Below are 23,234 nucleotides of genomic sequence, written 5' to 3'. Positions count from 1 at the left end.
TATTAGAAAAAATATAACTAATTAACTATAACATGTTTTATACTAAAACTTAAATAACAAGAAATAGAACATAATTAAATATAAACATTACAAGATAAATTTGAAACTCTCTCATTACTCGCTACCAAAATTCAAGCTATTAAACCATAATGCAAAAATACTAGCTACAAACATATTAAGATATATTTTTTCATACTAGTCGCCTTATTAATCGCAACTATAAATACAATAATATAAGAGTACCCACAATGCAAGTAATATAAGAGTTGAATAGGATGATGATTAAGATTAAATAAGAGTTGAATGGAGTGTGTGTGATGATATAGAATAGAGCTGAATGGATGATTTGAAATGTTGAATGATCATTGAATGGTTTAATAGAATGAATAAGGTGGTGATTGAGATTGAATATGCGTTTAATGGGTTGTGGGTGATGTTGTATATATGCTTAATGGATAATGTGACAATTCATTGAACTCTATAGAGTTCAATGGATTATAGATACGCTAAACAACTAACCAAATATCTATAGAGAGTGGGCCACATGCCCACACAAAACTTAATAATACGACCAAACTACACTAACACCACATAAGGATTATTAATAATACAACACTACCATCTCAATTGTTTATCGGGAGGTATATAGTCCAAATTTTCAAACTGTACTGAAACTCTTGGAAATAACAAGGATAAGTCACTGGTGAGGGAGTTAACATACTAAGACGATGATGGAATGTAAAGTACTTAAATCTGACCCATAACAACCTAACCTATGACGAAGCGGATGTCAATCTCTATGGTTGTTGATGTTGAACTAGATTATAGCACATGTAAATAAAACCCTCTTTGTCATAGAAAACAAGGAGATGTATGAAACTCATGTAACGTGGTACATAACCAACAAAATATATTTAACGACAATAATCAGCGACCCATATGATTACTCAACATCGATACTAGATAAAGAGACAACGACATTGTGTTTGAAAGACCATAACAGGATATTGTTACAAATAAAGACAGATTATCACATAGGTGGAGCATTGAGTAAAGAGATAGTCGCTCCGAGGGTTCCTAAAACTTCGAGTCTCAAATCCTAATTAGCTTAAATTCTGGTTTTTATAACATCTTGTAACACCTCACCTCTTGTATCACATTTGGGAGATCCGAAAGATGAGGTGTTACTAAACCCTAACATACTTCCCCTCAATAAGATTTTGATAACTAATAATTTAACTTTAACTTAATTAAATTTCCACGTAATCAATTATTTTGGCTTTTAATTAATTCAATACAACAAGATGCGGGCGGACATTCCATTAATCCATTGAATAGTATTGTTTAAATATGTTAATTACGAATCACTTCAAGAACTAAAACTAGGGACGTGTATATCGAGGGAGAAGTCGCTTAAGCCACCATTTTCAGTGTTTTCAAAAGATCATTATTGATATCTATCTGAAAGCAAACATGTTTTCATTCAGATATCTGAAGCATGCATTAACTTTAATAACAAATATATTCAAAACCCAAAATCGAATTGGATACACAATACATTCATGGGCATGCTCTATATGAAAGATTACTATTCGAAGGCAATTAACCAAATAAAAACATGATCACGATTACATAAATACCATAATTTTTTATTACTTTTTCAGCAACAGAGGGCCAACATTATCTCCGGTAGCTTTGTTGTGCTTTACATGGCTACCATCGCAAAGCGGGAAAGTCCCAGATCTCCAACACCTACAAATTATAAACAGGTAGTTTTCGAGAATTTGTATCAATTTTCAAGTTTGAGAATTTAAATTTTGTAAATAAATCCCAGCCTGTGTTAACGTGTTGTGAAGATGAAACATAACATTTAAAATTTTAGGGTATCTGTACGCTACCTCCCTAATTCCAATTTAGGAACGAGAAGCTACAACAAATAAGTTGATAATAGAAGTTGAATCAGTTAATGTAATGAGATTTAACATGCGATAATCGACGAAGTGAATGCAAAATTTAGAAAAAAGGTGGGAATAACAGAGACCTGCAATAAGGAGTGACGGGTTTTGCGAGTTCTGTAACGACGACGGAATCGACGACTTTGTCTTCGCTTTTCCTGATTTCAGGGTTTATACCACCAACCTCTGCTTTTACCGCCACCATCCGCCGTGTGGAGTGGCTGAATTGTGTCGCAACTCCGCCGACTCTGGTGGATGTCTTGAGTGCATGCGGTGGTGATGATAAGCCGAACGGAATCCCAACTCCAATAATGCTCGCCATCTATAGTGTCTTCTCTCTGCAGTCAGTTGGTAGAAAAGTTGGTGAAAGTTAGAGAGATATATTGAACTTGTGGAGAACACGCTCCCTATATCAAAGTTTCACAGGCGGATGTTCCTCCACCACACGATTCTTGCCTCCAAGCTTTACAAACAGATATTCCACCACCACACGATTCATGCGTTGTTTGATTTATAATCAGATAAATTTTCTCAAATTCTTTAAGGCTAATAATATTTGAAGTTAATATTTTATTTCTCTAATATAATATATATGTTTTTTCTAATTACCCAATACTTCAGGAGAGTCATTTCGACCAAAAAATACTCTTGAGACTGAATTTTCGGATTTCAGTTTTGGACAATAACTATTTTAGAATTTCAAAGAAGATTTGAAAGCACATAAACAATTTCGAATATTTGAGAAAAAAAAAAAAAGCTTAAAAAAGTTATAAAAATATAACAAATGGTTAATCATTACGTTACGATGGTTGCGAATGAGAAATTTGATTGAAAAATATTGATATAAACACTTTGAAATTGATTACTTAAGAATGACCCATTTAGAAAAATTACTTTCAAAACACAATAAACGTTTTATTTATATGGGTTATTTTAATCAATATCTCAATCATGACCATTTTCATTTGCAAGTACGGATCAAATAGGTAATTATATATCGATGGTAAAACTGAAATTTTGGCAAGATATATTACTTATTTTATTATTTTTTTTTATTCAAGTTATAAAAAGTTGTTAAAAGACAATTTTTATTGAGTTTTTTTATTTTATTTTATGAATGACTTATTTATGAACGAATTTTGGTTTTTTTTTAAAACCAATTGTTTATGGGTGGATTGTTGTTATGGAAAAAAAAAAACAGCAGAATAAATTGAATTCAATCCATCTCGGTTATTATTTATAAAAATGGTTCATATGTTTGTATAAAAGTTGCATGCTCAAACTAAATTATATATAAACCAAATCTTACGGTATGGTTTCTCAACACACAAAAAAAAAAAATGAAAATTGGTTTTTTCCAGTGTTGTAAAATTCGACCTACTCGGCAGATTACTCGGAATCGGCCCTCCACCGACGCGAGTAATGTGAACTCGGCAAAAAAACTCGGATTAAGTCAAACTTGGTCAAAAATCGGTCAAAATCGGTCAACATCTCTTTAAATCGGGCCTACTCGGTCTTACTCGGGCCTACTCGGTCAAACTCGGACAACTCGGTTAAAATCGGTCAAAGGGTCAAAATTTTCATTAAAAGAGAAAAAAAATCAAATATTTCAAGATTAATATGTCTAATACACTTAATGATTTATTATTTAACACACATGTGATTATTACTACATATATATCTTAAATTTTCAATAATTATTTATGAAGTGAGACATTTGTGTGTATTTTATTTTTTATGTATTCACATGTATCTAATTTTGTCATATATTATAATCAAATTAAGATTCTAACTTATGATTTTGACATATATAATTTTCCTAAAAATATTTCTACATGAATTAACGAATCCGAATATTCCCCGAGTACTTGCTACTCTCCAGTCGGCTAAATCATAGAAACCAAAATTAAATGATTTTTCAGGAAAATAAAATTGCGATTTGACATCCACACATATCGATGTAGATTTCAGTTTATAGATGACAAACTATTACAAGTTTGATATATTAATTTTTTTTTACAAAAAAGGCCTAAGTTTTAATATATATTTTTTTCTACGTATATCGATGTGTTTTTATTAGACATGACAATCCAACGGGTTTTGACCCTTATCCGATCCAAACCATTAATAAATATATGAGTTTGAAGCATAGTTTTTGATCCGTTAACCAATTAACGACCCGCCTGCTAACCCTTTTATTAAAAGGGCTGGTTATGGATCATCATTGATCCACTCCGTTTATAACTCGCCCCGTATAAATTTTAGAATTATAAATTTATATTTTATACAACCTAAAATTTACTTTTAATTCTAACCGAAAGTTCAAGGAGAAAAAACCAAAATGTAAACTGTTTTTATGTAGTAATCGAGGACTCTACGTCTAGACTTTTAATATTCTTGCAAGAAACATGATGTCATTTCATTTAATTTCATCAACCAAATATTCATTTATTAATCATAAGAAAATTTAAAATTGTTATTCTTTATCAATGCAATCGACGGTCAAAAACCAATAAGAAGTTATTATAAGAATGATTTTAATTCCAATCGAAAGTCCTTGAGTAATTAAAGTGTTATTTAAATCAACATTTCTTTTATTTAATAAATTAGACTATGACCCGCATTAAACACGGAGAACTCATAAATAAAATACCAATTTATATATATATATATATATATATATATATATATATATATATATATATATATATATATATATATATATATATATATATATCAAATTTAAGGTTATTGATATTATTGAAATGTGTAGAAATTACACTAAAATCGGTAAATATATATAGTGTTGAAGGACCTATTTATAGACAAAAAATTTTGTATTATTTGTTCAATTACCTTGCTTGTCACATATAAGTATCTTCAAACATTTTTTACTTGTGACATGGAAAACAACTATGCATAGCCAACCATACGTGAAAATGGGTCTACACAAGTATAATCTAACATTTGACAATGTACTTTCAAAACACATTGTTATTTTATGGCTATATTGAGGAATATAACTGTTTATTTCAAAAAATAGAAACTTATTTATGTTCCTTCAAAATAAACCACATAAAACCCCCCATAATATTAAATATAAATAAACTATAGCCAATAAATCTGCAACGAAGCTAATCATATCCCTCCACTTCATCTCTAATATCAAGTCCTTTTTTTCTTAATCTGAGTTATTGTCACTATCATCGTGTAGCGCCCCGTTCTAAGACTAATGATTCATGGATCCTTGGGATCAAGAGTAAGGGCGTTTTGGTTCTTTAAGGGTAGTGGGTTGTACTCGAGAAGGTTTCGGACCGGTGTATGTTGATAGAAGCATAAGGCTTCTCGCCACCTTCGCGTGGATATAAAGTTCGTCGAAAATGGGCTTAAAATATAGGAGTTATGACATTTTAAAGATATTGTCATTTATGGCCTTAATGAGAAAAGTTGATGAGGAAAGTCATGCATGAGAATGGGACACGTCTGGTACGCCCAGCGTAGGCTGGGTTACGCCCATCGTAATCGGGTAAATGAACGTGGGTCTGTGGGGGGCATACGCCCAGCATACTGGATGTACGCCCAGTGTACGTCCAGAGTCTTTAAACTCTAATGTGAGGGTGAGCCACTATATATAGAACATTATGGCTTCGACCCTAGCTCCCATATCAGCCTCCTTAGCCCCAGAAGAAACCCTAGAACGTTCCAACCTTCATTTCTAGAGATCTTGGCCTTGGAAAGCTCATCTCGGTGGTTTAAGCTTGAAAGAGGAAAATATGGAGTTATCAAAGAAGAAGTTGAGTGGCTGGAGCTTGTAGATCTGGAAAGGCATCATCTTCTAGAGCCCTTTGAGGTAAAAAGTCTCTAGCTTGACAATCATATTGTGTAGATCTATATGTTGTGAAGTTTTGATACCATTCTTGTCCCAAAAACCTCATCTTGATGCATGATTCGAGTTGGTCGAGATTAGCTGTCCTTTCAGGCCTTAGGAGAGGTCTTGAGTAAGAAAAATGAGGTTCCAAGGGCTTTGGTTGTCTCATATGTGATATAAGTAGGTCTTGATGAATTAAGACCTTGGATTAAGAGCTTTATGGATGTCCCAGGTAATAAAGTTTGAGACTTTATGAATCCTAGGCATATTTGGTCTATGGATATGAAGTTTGGGCTGAAGAGCTTAAGTCATTAAGAACTTATGTGGATTTGTTGGTCAGCGAGGTTACGCCCTGCGTATATGATAGTTAGCCCAACGTAGTGGGTATGTGTCCCGATTCCTGTTGGCGAGCATGGATGTACGCCCAACGTACTCCCTCTGTTGGGTTTTCAGTTTTGGGCCTTACTTGATTGGGCTGTCTATGGACTAATAAAGCTTGGGCCTTGACTGAATAGTATGGATGGAGTATTTTGGGCCCAATAGTTATCATAGACCTTGGATCTAGGCCTGTTTGTAGAGGTGGACCCAATTTAGTAAATTGGGCCAATATTGGGCTTTGTATGAGAATTTGACTTTGGGCCTTGGCCTAATAAGAGGATGATGGACTTGATGAGTGTTGTGGGCCTTAGTCATGGACCAGATTGAGTTAAGGGTAAATTGGTCAATTTACCCTTGGAAGGATATTATGCTTGGACTAATGGTTACTTTGCTACTTTGGATAGTTCGGGATTTTTGGTGAGTCGGTGGGTCGAGAATCTGCTTCTTCGGTCCAGAATTTCGGCAGTTGCAAGGTGAGTTATCCTCACTATATCGACAGGGTCTAAGGCACCAAGGTCAACCCTTTATCGAATTGTAATCCGGGTATCGTTGTTATGTTATTGCTTTGCTATGTTTGCATCCTGGTAGTTAGGGTGGTATATGTTAGAGACCCGGTTAGGTTGGTATCCTGGTTAGGATGATGTTATGTTATGTGATATGCTCGATCGGTATGCTTGGATGTGAATTGTTATATGATTGTATGTTTACGTGCACATGGTTGTTGGACTGGGGTTGGGTTGAGGCGGGTCCTGCTTTGTGTTGTAGGCCAAGATACCCAGGGCGGACCGGTTATCCCGAAGGCCCAAGGAGCGGTCCGAATAGGCTGTAGGCACCACGAGGGCGGACCAAACGTGCCGAGGCTCGGAGAGTGGACCAGACCGACTGAAGGCCCGGTGCGGGCGGAGCAGTCATACTGTAGACTCAGAGAGTGGACCGGGTGGGTTGAAGGCCGGTGCGGGCGGACCAACCACACTGCAGACTCGATGGTTATGGCTAGACTCGGAGGGTGGACCAAGTGGACTGAATGCCCGGTGAGGCGGACCAGTCACACAGTAGACCCGAAGAGCATGGTTGTTCTATGTTCGGTTATGATATGACATGATATGTGTATGGTATATGTGGTTGGTATTTTGGGGGTATATGTAACACCCAAAGTTTCGAAGACCAAGAAAGGAAAGAAATCCCTAAGTTTAGGGGTCAACTCGGCGAGTCCAAGGAGGGACTCGGCGAGTCCGAGCGGGATCCGAGTCGGGGAGTAAGTGACCGACTCGGCGAGTCGACCAAGGAGACTCGGCGAGTCTGGTCTGTGCGAGGAAAACCCTAATTCTGGGAGTTGTATCCTATATAAAAGGGAGTTATGCCCCTCCCTCAGCCTCCATATCATCCTAGAGAAACTGTAAACCCTAGATTCGTGGGAGCCTCCATCATTTGAGAGAAATAGCTTTGGGGGAAGGAAATCTTGGAAAGGACTTGAAGATCAGGAAGGTGGCTTCAAAAGAGAGGTGTAGATCCGAGATCTACTTCAGTTTGTGTTCTTCTTGGAGGTATTAAGCTGCCATTTTCTGTAACATCCGGATTTTTACCAGGTATAATGAAAGTTTAATTATGTTATTTTGTAAGAGGGACTCGGCGAGTCGGGGCTCAGACTCGCCGAGTAGAGACGCGGGATTGAGCGAAGGTGCGCGCTTGGACTCGGCGAGTCCAAGGTATGGACTCGGTGAGTCTGCGCTGTGTAGTGAAACCCTAAATCTCCGGGTTTGTGGCCTATTTAAAGGGCCTTATGGCCGTCATTTGCGCTCATCCAACCCCCATAGTGTGTCCCTAGAGTTCTTGAGCGTTTGGTGAAGGATTGAGAGCAAATCTTGACCTTGTGAGTGTTGTTTAGCAAGAAGAAGGAGGCTCTAGGCAAGAGGAAGCAAAGGAGGTTGCTATTTCGTGGATTTGGAGCTTGGATCATCACTCTAGAGGTATTATTTTCGGACCATTTCCTGTTTGATGAAACTTGATGCAAGTTAGGGCTTAATATGATCATTTATGGGGTGATTTGGTGCCCTTGTGTCCCCTCTTTGAGTTGAGACCATGGATCTGGATCCATAGAGGTCCAGAGGGCCTCACTCATCAAGCTTTATGGGTGAAAATGGAGTCCTTGGCCTTGTGTTGAAGTAATAGAGTCAAAATCATCATTTGTGATCATGTAGAGGTTATTTATGCATCAAGATTGTGACTTTACGTGCTAAATAAGCATGGGGGGACTGGATCTATGGATTAGTGGACTGGATCTGGCCTTTAGAGCAAGATTGAGTCAGTGCATGGCACGGACTCGCCGAGTCCGAACAACAGACTCGGCGAGTAGCATGAATGTTGCGCGACCACTCAGCGAGTGGTCTCACCGAGTTGGGAAAGGTGAACTCGGTGGGTCAAGGGAGAGTCAGGATGGACAGGTGGACCGAGTCAAACTGGACTCGCCGAGTTGTTCTTGAGACTCAGCGAGTTGAGTCGTGGTGGCCCCACAACTCGTGCCAGGTGGAGCTCGTCGAGTTGGGGGAAATACTCGACGTGTCAAGGGAGGATTCCAGGGAAATTGGTGCATGCGCACGGACTCGCCGAGTCGCCATAGTGCACTCGCCGAGTCCGGTCAGAGTTGACCGTTGACCGTTGACCAGCGTTGACCAAGAGTGATTTGTTATAGTGTGATCAACCCTAGTTGGGAGAGTGTTAATTAGAGATGTATTGTGCTATAGGGGGACTACAGCTCGGCGGATCGAGTGTTTAGTGATTTCAGGGTTACGAGTTACCGAGACACACGAGGTGAGTCTCCTCACTATACTTTACCTTGAGTAGGTAACCAGAGTTACGTGTTAGAGTATTTGTATGCTATGTATGTTATGTGTTGTACTGCATGACTCATATGTGATTTATGTGGTGCATGTTTATCAGAGCTAGAACCTGAGGGTTCACAGAGTTTGGGTGCACGGACCCACAGAGTTATAGCCTCGAGTGGCTAATATGTGTTTTATGTGGTATTATGGGGAACTCACTAAGCTTTGTGCTTACAGTGTTGATGTTATTTGTTTCAGGTGTTAGTGACGACCGCGGGAAGGTGCCGGCTTGATCCGTACACACACGTTTGAAGTTTTACATGTTGATCTTGGGATTTTGTACTGTTTTATTGAACAAGTAAAATGGGTGTTTTTATGAATATTAGTGGAATTATGTTTTATATAAAAATCGAAAATTTTGTTTGAAAAATCAGTGTTACAAATTGGTATCAGAGCCTTGGTTTGAGGGATTCGGGTACACCTTCGGGAGTATTTGAACTCAAACTGAGGAATTAAAGAGATATTTTCAAAAATAAAAACCAAAATTTTCTAAGAGTAAAGGGTTTTCCAGGAAGAAACGTGTGTACGATCAGTCAGCGCCCGAACGGTGAATTCCCAAAATACCTTTTGTTATGAAATAATTAATATTGTGATGTGTTTGCATGCTAGAGCAGGCTAGGTATTGCTGATAGGACTAGAGTGGCCTGTTTTGTGATGCCTTAGCTTAGGGAATGGTGAGCTGCTATGAGATGCTAAGAGTAATTAGGTAGCAGCTAGGGCTTTGTGTGAGATTTGTTCCAGAGTGATTTAAGTATAATAGAGTACTTGGGGACTGGGATCCGAAGAGGACGATTTGGGGTGTGTACTGAGACGGTGCGGACAGTAGTATTGGGACCGTACTACTCAAAGCACCGGTGCGGTACACAGTCCAAATAAGAATCTGGGGATGCCAAGAATCAAGGAGGGATGGATTGTTGAATGTAAGAGTGTTCGAGTGAATTCTAATTATCGCATGTTGTATTTCAGAGATTGATCATGGTGAGGACACGACACATGCCGGAGGATGCCGGATCTAGTGATGAGGAGATTCAACAGATCATTCATGAGGAGGTGGCTGCGGTCATCAGAGCTGAGATACCAGAGATGTTCGGGTCTATCAAGACCGCTTTGATTGAGACGTTTGATGAGCGCTATGCCGCTCTTTCTGAGGCTGCGGTTGCAGCGGCTACCGCAGCGATTGCTGCGACGAGACCCCAGGGAGGTGATGCGATGTTGTTTAGGGAGTTCAGCAACACCAAGCCACCAGAGTTTGATGGTACACAGGATCCGGTGGCGGCTATGAGGTGGATATCTGATATGGAGGGATGCTTCTTCACTTGCTCGTCCCCCGAGCATTTGAAGGTTCGGTTCGCGCTGAACCAGCTTCGCTTGGGAGCGAAGGACTGGTGGAAGTTTGTGACTGCGCATTTCACACCGACCGAGCTTGCGGCAGTGACCTGGGAGAGGTTCACTTCCATGTTCCGAGATGAGTATGTTCCTCAGGTGGAGAGGGAACGTCTAGCACAGGAGTTTCTGACCCTCAAGCAGGGTACTGAGTCAGTTACAGTGATTACGAGGATGTTTCAGGAGAGGGCGATGTTTTGCCCTGAGCACATATCCACCGAGCAGGCACGTATGAGCCGTTATCTGAGCATTTTGAGACGGGATATTCGGGAGTTCGCTGCGAACTCCTCGTACCGGACATTTGCTGAGCTTCAGGCAAATGCTCGGAAGAGGGAGATTGAGCTTGAGACTCAGGCCAGGGAGGAGGCGGAGTCTATGGGGAGGGATCAGCGGCCGGCACAGTCCCAGCCGGCAGCCAAGCGGGCCAAGCCCGCTGATCCCAGACCCGGGAGCCAGAAGGGCCGCACTTGTGGGAAGTGCGGCAAGGGTCACGATGGCGTCTGTCGGGCAGGGTCTTGCTACAAATGTGGCAAGGAGGGGCATATGGCTAAGGACTGCCCCAAGGGATTTGCAGTGTGCTTCCACTGCAACCAGACCGGACACCGGAAGGCGGAGTGTCCACTGCTGCGCGGGGCATCTCAGGGGTCTGCCCCCGCCACCATCAGAGCTGCTGCTGCAGAGAGTCGGCCCGTGAAGGCCGAGGCACCAAGGGCTCGGGGGAGAGCCTTCCAGCTGACTGCGGAAGAGGTCCGCGCCGCGCCCGACGTTGTGGCTGGTATGTTTCCTTTTCATTATTGTTTATGGTGTTGAAATATTATGCTTATATCATGCTATGCTTAGGTACCTTCCTTGTGAATTTTGTGCCTGCTTTAGTGTTATTTGACTCGGGTGCGAGTCGATCTTTTGTGTCCTTGGCATTTAGTCAGCGTATCAGTGTTAGTCGTGGAGTATTGAGTCGGCCTCTGCGGGTTTCCATAGCCGCCGACAGGGTGATTTGCGCTACAGAGGTCTTCCGGGGGTGTGTATTGGAGATATTCGGGGTCGAGTTTCCGATCGACCTGATTCCGATTGCGATGGGTGATGTTTGTGTTATAGTGGGCATGGATTGGTTGAGCCGATTCGGTGCGGTTATCGATTGCGAGCGACAGCTGGTGTCTATACGAGACCCTAGTGGGGGAGTTCTTTCAGTGTACGGCGAGGGTACACGTTCTGGATCAGCCTTTTGTTCGGCTGCTAGGGCGAGACAGTGTTTGCAGCAGGGCTGTAAGGGTTATGTAGCGTATGTGATGGATACGCGAGTGATCTCTGAGAGACCGAGCTCTGTGGAGGAAGTTCCGGTGGTGCGGGAGTTTCCAGATGTATTTCCCGAAGAGTTACCAGGAGTGCCTCCCGCGAGGCAAGTGGAGTTTGGCATCGATTTGGTTCCGGGGGCCGCACCTATTGCTAAGGTGTCGTATCGCCTTGCGCCTCCAGAGATGCAGGAGCTATCCTCGCAACTTCAGGAGTTGCTGGGGAAGGGGTTTATTCGGCCGAGTAGCTCGCCGTGGGGAGCACCCATCTTGTTTCTGAAGAAGAAGGATGGCTCGCATCGCATGTGTATTGATTACCGGGAATTGAATAAGCTGACGGTCAAGAACCGTTACCCGCTGCCGAGGATCGACGATTTATTCGATCAGCTACAGGGAGCATTTTGGTTCTCCAAGATTGATTTGAGGTCGGGCTATCATCAGGTGAGAGTGCGGGACGAGGACGTCCAGAAAACAGCATTCAGGACACGTTATGGGCATTATGAGTTTGTGGTGATGCCTTTCGGGCTCACTAATGCCCCGGCTGTGTTCATGGACCTCATGAACAGGGTGTGTTGGCCGATGTTGGATCGGTCGGTGATTGTTTTCATTGATGATATTCTGGTATATTCGAGATCTAGTGAGCAGCACGAGGAGCATCTGAGGGAGGTGCTTGGGGTTTTGAGAGCGGAGAAGCTTTACGCAAAGTTCTCCAAATGCGATTTCTGGTTACGGGAGGTCCAGTTTCTGGGACATCTCGTTAACCAGAAGGGGATATTGGTCGATCCGGCCAAGGTTGACGCAGTGATGAGGTGGGAGGTGCCGAGGTCACCTTCTGAGATACGGAGTTTTCTCGGGTTGGCAGGGTATTATCGGAGATTTATTAAGGATTTCTCCAAGATTGCGGTTCCACTCACCAGATTGACCCGGAAGGGTGTGGCATTTGCATGGGGTCCCGAGCAGCAGACCTCCTTTGAGACGCTTCGCCAAAGGTTGTGTGAAGCTCCAGTATTAGCCCTTCCGGAAGGTATGGAAGGTTTTGTGGTATTCTGTGATGCATCGATCCTAGGATTGGGAGCGGTATTGATGCAGAAGGGTCATGTGATAGCTTATGCATCGAGGCAGTTGAAGCCTCACGAGACGAGGTACCCCACACATGATTTGGAGTTGGGGGCAGTGGTGTTCGCCCTCAAGATTTGGCGGCACTACTTGTATGGGGTTCGTTGTACGATTTTCACGGACCATAAGAGTTTGAAGTACTTGATGGATCAGCCTAACCTAAATATGCAGCAGAGGAGATGGTTAGATGTGGTCAAGGACTATGATTGTGAGATCTTGTACCACCCGGGCAAGGCTAATGTGGTAGCCGACGCGTTGAGCCGCAGGGCGGAGAGTACTCCCCTACGAGATGTATGTTTGAGACTGACCGTGATAGCTCCAGTTCTGGACGCCATTCGTGGGGCTCAGGCCGAGGCCGTGCGTCCGGAGATGCAGAAGAGAGAGCGGGTTGTTGGGATGGTTTCTGAGTTTATATCGGATAGTCGAGGCCTTATGACTTATCAGGGCAGGATCTGGGTACCGTTTGTGGGCGGTACCCGTGTTACATTGATGGAGGAGGCTCATAGATCGAAATTTTCGATCCACCCCGGGGCCACGAAGATGTATTTGGACCTAAGGAAGGAGTATTGGTGGCCCTGTATGAAGAGGGATGTAGCATGGTTTGTCGAGAGGTGCTTGACCTGTCGAAGGGTAAAGGCCGAACACCAGAGACCGCATGGCAAGTTGCAGCCATTGGAGGTTCCCGAGTGGAAGTGGGAACAGATCACTATGGACTTTATCACCAAATTGTCGAGGACTGCCAGAGGAGTTGATGCAATTTGGGTAATCGTGGATAGGTTGACAAAGAGCGCTCACTTTCTTGCCATCAGTGAGAGTTCTTCAGCGGAGAAATTGGCGGAGATTTACGTGAGAGAGGTTGTATCTCGGCATGGGGTGCCGATCTCGATTGTTTCAGACCGCGATGTGCGGTTCACTTCCCGTTTTTGGAAGAAATTTCATGAGGAATTGGGTACTAAGCTGCATTTTAGTACCGCATACCACCCCCAGACCGACGGTCAGAGTGAGCGGACGATACAGACACTCGAGGACATGCTTCGAGCTTGTGTATTGGATTTTGGGGGTAGTTGGGACTCGTATTTGCCTCTAGCGGAGTTTTCCTACAATAACAGCTATCATTCGAGCATTGGTATGCCGCCCTTTGAGCTGTTATATGGTAGGAGGTGTCGGACTCCCATATGTTGGGGAGAGGTTGGGCAAAGGGTAATGGGCAGTACAGAGATCGTGAATCAGACGACAGAGCAGATACAGCTGGTCAGGCAGAGGTTATTGACCGCTCAGAGCCGGCAGAAGAGTTACGCGGATAGGCGCCGGTCCGAGTTGGAATTTCAAGTCGGCGACTTTGTTCTCCTGAAGGTCTCTCCTTGGAAAGGAGTGATCCGGTTCAGGAAAAGGGGTAAATTGGGACCCCGGTTTATTGGCCCATTTCGTGTGATCGCCAGGGTGGGCCGGGTAGCCTATCGGCTGGAGTTACCAGCAGAGTTGGGGCAGATTCACAACACTTTTCATGTATCGCAGTTGAGGAAATGTATAGCCGATGAGTCGGCAGTGGTTCCACTTGAGGATATTCAGGTTGATGCAAGCCTGAACTATGCGGAGAGACCAGTGGCTATTAGGGATCGGAAGATCAAGGTTTTGAGGAACAAGGAGGTACCTCTGGTATTGGTTCAGTGTCAACATCGGAAGGGATCAGAGATGACCTGGGAGCCGGAGGATATGATGCGGGAGCAGCATCCGGAGCTGTTTTAGAGCGGGACTTCGAGGGCGAAGTCCAGTTCTAGTGGGGAGAGTTGTAACATCCGGATTTTTACCAGGTATAATGAAAGTTTAATTATGTTATTTTGTAAGAGGGACTCGGCGAGTCGGGGCTCAGACTCGCCGAGTAGAGACGCGGGATTGAGCGAAGGTGCGCGCTTGGACTCGGCGAGTCCAAGGTATGGACTCGGCGAGTCTGCGCTGTGTAGTGAAACCCTAAATCTCCGGGTTTGTGGCCTATTTAAAGGGCCTTATGGCCGTCATTTGCGCTCATCCAACCCCCAGAGTGTGTCCCTAGAGTTCTTGAGCGTTTGGTGAAGGATTGAGAGCAAATCTTGACCTTGTGAGTGTTGTTTAGCAAGAAGAAGGAGGCTCTAGGCAAGAGGAAGCAAAGGAGGTTGCTATTTCGTGGATTTGGAGCTTGGATCATCACTCTAGAGGTATTATTTTCGGACCATTTCCTGTTTGGTGAAACTTGATGCAAGTTAGGGCTTAATATGATCATTTATGGGGTGATTTGGTGCCCTTTTGTCCCCTCTTTGAGTTGAGACCATGGATCTGGATCCATAGAGGTCCAGAGGGCCTCACTCATCAAGCTTTATGGGTGAAAATGGAGTCCTTGGCCTTGTGTTGAAGTAATAGAGTCAAAATCATCATTTGTGATCATGTAGAGGTTATTTATGCATCAAGATTGTGACTTTACGTGCTAAATAAGCATGGGGGGACTGGATCTATGGATTAGTGGACTGGATCTGGCCTTTAGAGCAAGATTGAGTCAGTGCATGGCACGGACTCGCCGAGTCCGAAGAACAGACTCGGCGAGTAGCATGAATGTTGCGCGACCACTCAGCGAGTGGTCTCGCCGAGTTGGGAAAGGTGAACTCAGTGGGTCAAGGGAGAGTCAGGATGGACAGGTGGACCGAGTCAAACTGGACTCGCCGAGTTGTTCTTGAGACTCGGCGAGTTGAGTCGTGGTGGCCCCACAACTCGTGCCAGGTGGAGCTCGTCGAGTTGGGGGAAATACTCGACATGTCAAGGGAGGATTCCAGGGAAATTGGTGCATGCGCACGGACTCGCCGAGTCGCCATAGTGCACTCGCCGAGTCCGGTCAGAGTTGACCGTTGACCAGCGTTGACCAAGAGTGATTTGTTATAGTGTGATCAACCCTAGTTGGGAGAGTGTTAATTAGAGATGTATTGTGCTATAGGGGGACTACAGCTCGGCGGATCGAGTGTTTAGTGATTTCAGGGTTACGAGTTACCGAGACACACGAGGTGAGTCTCCTCACTATACTTTACCTTGAGTAGGTAACCAGAGTTACGTGTTAGAGTATTTGTATGCTATGTATGTTATGTGTTGTACTGCATGACTCATATGTGATTTATGTGGTGCATGTTTATCAGAGCTAGAACCTGAGGGTTCACAGAGTTTGGGTGCACGGACCCACAGAGTTATAGCCTCGAGTGGCTAATATGTGTTTTATGTGGTATTATGGGGAACTCACTAAGCTTTGTGCTTACAGTGTTGATGTTATTTGTTTCAGGTGTTAGTGACGACCGCGGGAAGGCGCCGGCTTGATCCGTACACACACGTTTGAAGTTTTACATGTTGATCTTGGGATTTTGTACTGTTTTATTGAACAAGTAAAATGGGTGTTTTTATGAATATTAGTGGAATTATGTTTTATATAAAAATCGAAAATTTTGTTTGAAAAATCAGTGTTACATTTTCCCTTCCTTGCATCTAGATCTATTTTGTTATGAGTTTTGGGGGTTTTATGGTTGATTAAGACCCATTTCGAGTGGGAAGCTCAGATCCTAAGTTTCTACTTCATATCTAAATGTATCATGGCCTAGAGACTCATAAAGCATCAGTTGTTGGGTTGATTGTTGAGCCCCTTTGTCTTAAACCCTAGTTTATAGTGTTTTGAGCCTAGATCTCCTCAGCCACACGTAAAGTTTGCCACTTTACGTAAGGAATAGACCTTAGAAGAGTGGATCTACAGTTTGGAGTCCATGCATGACTCAAATATCCTCTGCATGTATGTAGAACCGAATGGACTCGGCGAGTAGCTTGAAGATGAGGAGGAACTCGACGAGTGGGATGAACAGCTCGACGAGTCGAATGAAGATGGGCAGGAACTCGGCGAGTTGGATGAACAACTCGGCGAGTCGGTTGGAGATTGCCTTGTGCTCGGCGAGTATGTTCTTGGACTCGACGAGTCAGGTCGCATGGTCCCAAACCCTTCGAGTTAAGACTTGAGTCAGCGAGTCGAGCCAGGACTCAGTGAGTTGGACAGGACAAGACTCGGAAATCAGTAGACTCGGCGAGTCAGTGGCTGACTCGGCGAGTCAGTATGGTGACTCGGCGAGTAGGGTTGGCCTGGAAGGTTGAATGTGACCGGGACTTTGGCATTGGTAATAGTTGACTTAGTTGACCATTGGAGATCAGTTAGACTAAGTGTTATATTGATATTGGTAGCTCGAGGAGCTAGTGGAGCAGCAGTTCGAAGACAGAGGTCAGGTAGCGGTCAAAAGGATTAGCAGCAGCAGTTCAGCAGTATCAGGTGAGTTACCTTCCAGTAGTGGTGGGTCTAAGGCCACAATGCCGGCCCACCAGTAGGAGACGTATGATAGATGATTGTCTTTGTGATATCATCTAGGTTTGCTACTATCTGATATGTTATATGCTATCATGATACTTTATATGCGATAGTATTAGAGTTCGGTTGTTAGGACCGCAGGGTAGTCAGACACCCCAGAAACGTCTGATAGTATGTGATGATGTGTTTGTATGTTGGCCTGTTATGTTATGCGATAGAGGTAGCAGAAGGGGACCAGTCCCCGAGGATCGGTTGTTAGGACCGATGGGTAGTCAGCACCCCAGAATGGCTTGACATGGGTAGTCAGCACCCCATAATGGCTTGATACGGGTAGGACGGCACCCCAGAATGGTCGTATGGGTAGGTCGGCACCCCAGAATGGCCGTACCGGGTAGTCAGGCACCCTAGAATAGCCTGGCAGTATGCATGTTATGTGTTTGTGTGGTATGTGGTATGTTGGGGGAACTCACTAAGCTTTGTGCTTACGTTTTACAGTTTTGTTTTCAGGTACCTCTTCACCGAAGGGGAAGGAGCCGGCGCGGTAGCGGCACATCATGCACACACTCTGGTTTCCGCATTTACGAGATTCACTGGGATTTGTACTCTGATATTTTGATGGGATGTATGGTTTGACTTTTAAAACATGGTTTACGATGTGTTATGGTGTGGTCAAACAATGTTTTTATCTATTAATGTTTTCTAAAGTAATATTTCAAAACGAAATTTCCGGACGTGAAAATTGGGTCGTTACAAGTTGGTATCAGAGCCCTGGTTTGAGGAATTCGGACTCACCTTCGGGGGTGTCTGAACTCAAATCGAGGGATTAAAAGATTTTTTTTTAGAAAATGTTTTCTAAAATGGAGAAAAGAGTTTAAGAAAGAACAAAAGTGTGTGTGATGTGCGCGACCGGCCGAGCTCAAGTAAGTAGTCCCAAATTACCCATGCAAGTGTATGTGATGATTATCAGTCTCAGTTTCAGTTTCAGTTTCAGTAGAACAGCATGCTAGTATAGGACTAAGGATCTAGGAGGATGCCTTATGTGCCTGCTATATGTGTTTCAGCTTTACAAGATTTGCATGCTAGTATTGAGTAGACAATAGTAGGATAGCCTGTTAGGGTTATGCCTGATAGTATGAGCTTAGCATTGTATGCTAGTACAGTATCACGTTATGAGAATAGATTTGCTTGAGTAGTTTCCTATATCCGAATGCTTCTTGCTTTGTGCATTGTGGGATTTTGAGTGATGGGAGTTAGCCATTAAGTGGATACGCTATGTCACATGCGATCAGGGTTGAATAATCTCAGAGTGCTGGATTTGGCCCTATTGCGCAGCTCTCGTTTGAGTCTAACCGTTGTAGGGACTAGTTTGTTACTCGAAGGATTATCTGAGCCTCGTCACGTGTGATGGTATCCAGGTGATGGCTAATTGGCATCACGAGGAGGCCTTCAGCAGCTGAGGACTGGTTTGAGTTGAGTCAAAGGTTTCTCGAGGGTCAGCCTAGGATGAGGTAGTGCTGGAGCAGAAGTAGTAGAAAGGGACCTGGTGGAGTTAAGGCGGTTCTTGAGGAAAGTACGGATAGATGTGGAAGGTAGTATGGGCCCGTACTACTGAAAGTAGAGGATCCGTACTCGATTCGGAAAGGCCGAGACAAGACTGGGAACTTGGTAGTGCGTGTGTTTGGTCTCGCAACAGTGATAAGTATTTTGATAGTGTTTGTGTTAAATTTTCAGCATGGTGACGTTGCGAGAGATACCAGTGGGCAGTTCAAGTGTCGGAAAGGGATCTGGCTCTGACTCTGGAGTTGGACAGATTGATGATTGGACGAGAAAGTTTATTTCAACAGAAATTATGCGCAACATCATTGATCAGACTCCTGTGATTTATGATTCGGTTAAGGAGGCTATTGTGGAGCTTTTGGATAGCCGCCTCGGGGCCCTCCGGGCCGAGATTGTAGCAGAGCAGGTGGGGGCTCATCCGGAGCCCGAAGCTTGTGGGTCTCTGGGATCCTTCTGGAAGGAGGATCCTACCACTAGCTTTTGTAGACTAGGATCAAAAGTGAATGGTGCATCATGTTTTCAGGAGGGTCATTTACAAGATTGGATTGCTGCAGTGGTTTCGCGGGCACTCCAGGAAGAGTTACCAAACACCATTGGGCGTATCACCGATAGGGTGGTCGTTGGGATTGAAAGGCGGACCTCAACTGTCCAGGCAGTGGGTGAAATGGTCAATATGACCCGTGAACGGGAGATTGACTCGGATAGTCAGCTAAGGAAGAGGATGCGGTCTTCCGGTCTAGCTCGATAGGATGGGCAGTCGGACACTGTCGTAGTTGGTGTCAGGGGCCCACAGGGTCGAGATGGTTGCACGAGGAAGAAGGGAGCATGGGTTGGCGTGCGCAGCAAGTCTAAGTGCGGCAGATGCGGATGGAAGGGTCATAGACGCCAAGAATGCACAGTAGGAGTAGAGTTATGCCATCGTTGTCATCAGCCTGGTCATGTCAGGGCAAATTGCCCGCTTAGCGGGAGGAGCAGCCTCAGTATCATCGGAGGCCTCGGAAGGAAGGAGGATTTGGGGATTCTTTAGAGCAGGATGTGGGTATGAATCTTTCTCTTTCTATCAGCTTATGTTATGATTATATTGTTATGGTTCTGCATCATTATCGGTATGAGTATTTCATTTTGAACGGTTTGATTGTGATCGAGTTATATGTCATCTGCATACCTTGGATTTTTGGTTAGTAGTCAAGGGTTGGGTTTTATCGAAAAAGGTTAGTTAGGGTGCAGTAAGTGTAGCATGTCTTGGAGGGACTCGGTATGTTTCGCTAGTTCGGAGTCGTATAAGTTTTAGAATGGACAGGTTAGATCCCTAGCTATGGTAAGCTTGGGATTCATCAGCGAATTGATTTTGGAATGGTAGTAAGGATTGGGATTTCTCTTTACTAAGCATCGAGGTGTAAGCAGGATCGAAGTGGGGGAGAATTCTCCGAGTGTACAAGGGTAAGAGCACGCAAATCTAGAACGAGTACGTGATTTCTGAGAAGGAAAAGAAGTAGTTCAACGTTTGATGGATTGAATAGTTCAGGGTTGGGAGTTTGAGAAACTCCCCATCAGTCCGTGCGTGTAGATGGTAATGATGAGAATGTGGTTCGGATTCCGGTGAAGGGCCGCCTGTAAGACTCGTGTGAGTCGGAAAGGAGGATCTTGAGAACGGTTAGCAAGAGATGTTTCTGTGTTAGTAGTCAGTGGTAGAGGCAACATGTAGGGTTGTGTGAATTCAGGAGTTGGAAGTTTGGAAACTTCCCAATGTTAGTTTCATGTTTCTGGATTAGTAGACGGTTGGTTTGGGAACCAAGTCGAAGAATTCCTCGACGGAACGCTAATTTCATCAAGGATATAAGATGTCAAGGTTGATGTAGCATCTGATGATTGAGGACTGATTTTGAGAAGTCAGGATGAGGAATTGCTAGCAGAACTAGGGATAGTCAGGAAGTCCTCGGATTAGTGATTGGTAAGCAGCCAGATAGTAGTAGTAGTGTTGTAAGTCTGAGGGGGTAGTCGTAGCATTCACTAGCAGTCAGATAGTAGTAGAGTGATGTAAGCCTGCGAGGGGAGATGTAGCGTTCACTAGTAGCCAGACAGTATTAGGGAGTTGTAGGTCTACGGGTGTAGCCGTAGCATTCGCCAGGTTAGTAGACAGCATGAGCGCATTGTTAGGCGCGGGGGGGGGGGGGGGGGGGAAGCAGTAGTACCCACCAGTTCGGGTGCAGTAGTGAGGATATGGGAATCCACGGGTTAGATTTCGGATTTCCCAAATGGTTCAGTTTTAGTTAAGTAGGCGATTTGTCAGTAGATCGTCACCTCAGTTATGAGATCAGAGTAGCAGTGGACCGTTTGGGTTCGTGTATGTTAAGGGCTACCGTCAGTTTGGGGGCCATCATGTTGTTAATCGTGGAATTGACGATGTCAGGATGTGACGTATGGACCCGGTCGGTTGGGTCGGGAGGTTATTAGAGTTGCAGTGCCAGGATGAATAGTGGAAACTAGTTCCAGAGGAAGATTTCGGAAGCAGCCATTCAGCCAGTTCAGTGATTCAGTCAGTTCAGTGTTTCAGTCAGTTCAGCGTTTCAGCCAGTTCAGTGTCTCAGATAGTTTCAGTATGAGTGGCAGAGTGGATAGAACAGTTATAGATAGTCGAGGTATCTTCAGAAGTCGCTGGAAGCAACTGGGAGATTGCGAGGGGGTGTAGTAACCGGTAGGGTTCGGTAACCCAAATATGGAGATGTCAGTAAGGATCGGGGTGGCTCGGTTCATCCGAAAGGCGGATGAGGAACAGTAGAAACTTTCGGTCAGTAGTAGTGCGGGTAAACAGTCTATGGTGGTTTTCAGTTAGTCAAAATCGAGGGGTGCTCGGCACCAAGTTATGTCAGATAGGGGCGTCGGTGGTTGTTGGCGGTATTGACCCGTACTGGAATTGGCGGGGGTGATGGAGTTGGTGAAGTATAGGACCTTCACAGTTACAGAGAAATAGTTGGTTATAGAACCTTGCCTTGGGAAGGCAAGGGATTCGCGCAAGGACAGGAAGGGGTGAACCCCTATAGGTTCAGTTCAGTACTCGGTGAGTACTAGAAGGATTGCCGGTTGAGTAAGTTGGGTCTCCAGGATGTTCAGGGTCAGGGTTGACCCGAGATGTTATCTGCAGGGATTAAGGTTAGTCGGAAGGATCGAGCAAAAAGCCAGCAAGGGTAGGCAGCAGCTGGTGTTGGAATAGTTTGTTGGGTTTTAGAGGCAGCTCGCAGGCAGTGGGCCATAGCAGACTTCGAGGACGAAGTTTAGTTTAAGTGGGGGAGAGTTGTAACACCCAAAGTTTCGAAGACCAAGAAAGGAAAGAAAACCCTAAGTTTAGGGGTCGACTCGGCGAGTCCAAGGAGGGACTCGGCGAGTCCGAGCGGGATCCGGGTCGGGGAGTAAGTGACCGACTCGGCGAGTCGACCAAGGAGACTCGGCGAGTCTGGTCTGTGCGAGGAAAACCCTAATTCTGGGAGTTGTATCCTATATAAAAGGGAGTTATGCCCCTCCCTCAGCCTCCATATCATCCTAGAGAAACTGTAAACCCTAGATTCGTGGGAGCCTCCATCATTTGAGAGAAATAGCTTTGGGGGAAGGAAATCTTGGAAGGGACTTGAAGATCAGGAAGGTGGATTCAAAAGAGAGGTGTAGATCCGAGATCTACTTCAGTTTGTGTTCTTCTTGGAGGTATTAAGCTGCCATTTTCCCTTCCTTGCATCTAGATCTATTTTGTTATGAGTTTTGGGGGTTTTGTGGTTGATTAAGACCCATTTCGAGTGGGAAGCTCAGATCCGAAGTTTCTACTTCAGATCTAAATGTATCATGGCCTAGAGACTCATAAAGCATCAGTTGTTGGGTTGATTGTTGAGCCCCTTTGTCTTAAACCCTATTTTATAGTGTTTTGAGCCTAGATCTCCTCAGCCACACGTAAAGTTTGCCACTTTACGTAAGGAATAGACCTTAGAAGAGTGGATCTATAGTTTGGAGTCCATGCATGACTCAAAGGTCCTCTGCATGTATGTAGAACCGAATAGACTCGGCGAGTAGCTTGAAGATGAGGAGGAACTCGACGAGTGGGATGAACAGCTCGACGAGTCGAATGAAGATGGGCAGGAACTCGGCGAGTTAGATGAACAACTCGGCGAGTTGGTTGGAGATTGTCTTGTGCTCGGCGAGTCTGTTCTTGGACTCAACGAGTCAGGTCGCATGGTCCCAAACCCTTCGAGTTAAGACTTGAGTCAGCGAGTCGAGCCAGGACTCAGTGAGTTGGACAGGACAAGACTCGGAAATCAGTAGACTCGGCGAGTCAGTGGCTGACTCGGCGAGTCGAGTCGCGAACAGGAATAACTCTAAATATATGAACTCGGCGAGTCAGTATGGTGACTCGGCGAGTAGGGTTGGCCTGGAAGGTTGAATGTGACCGGGACTTTGGCATTGGTAATAGTT

At 44.3% G+C, this 23,234-nt stretch overlaps 1 protein-coding gene across 1 annotated transcript; it reads right to left on the bottom strand.

The window, feature by feature from the left end:
- Positions 1-1,503: 1,503 nt before the first annotated feature.
- Positions 1,504-2,386, bottom strand: NEET (2 iron, 2 sulfur cluster binding protein). Its single transcript, XM_078977201.1, has 2 exons — positions 2,042-2,386; positions 1,504-1,752 (listed from the first exon to the last, which is right to left on the bottom strand). Exons 1-2 carry the CDS (start codon positions 2,275-2,277, stop codon positions 1,653-1,655), a joined length of 336 nt encoding a protein of 111 aa, XP_078833327.1. The 5' UTR covers positions 2,278-2,386; the 3' UTR covers positions 1,504-1,652.
- Between the last annotated feature and the right edge of the window lie 20,848 nt (positions 2,387-23,234).

The sequence above is a fragment of the Lactuca saligna genome, chromosome 2 (genome assembly GCF_052625555.1).
Source record: "Lactuca saligna cultivar CGN05327 chromosome 2, ASM5262555v1, whole genome shotgun sequence".
Taxonomy (NCBI): Eukaryota; Viridiplantae; Streptophyta; class Magnoliopsida; order Asterales; family Asteraceae; genus Lactuca; species Lactuca saligna.
Note: the sequence above shows the minus strand (reverse complement) of the source record. Positions and strands in the feature narration are given on the sequence as shown.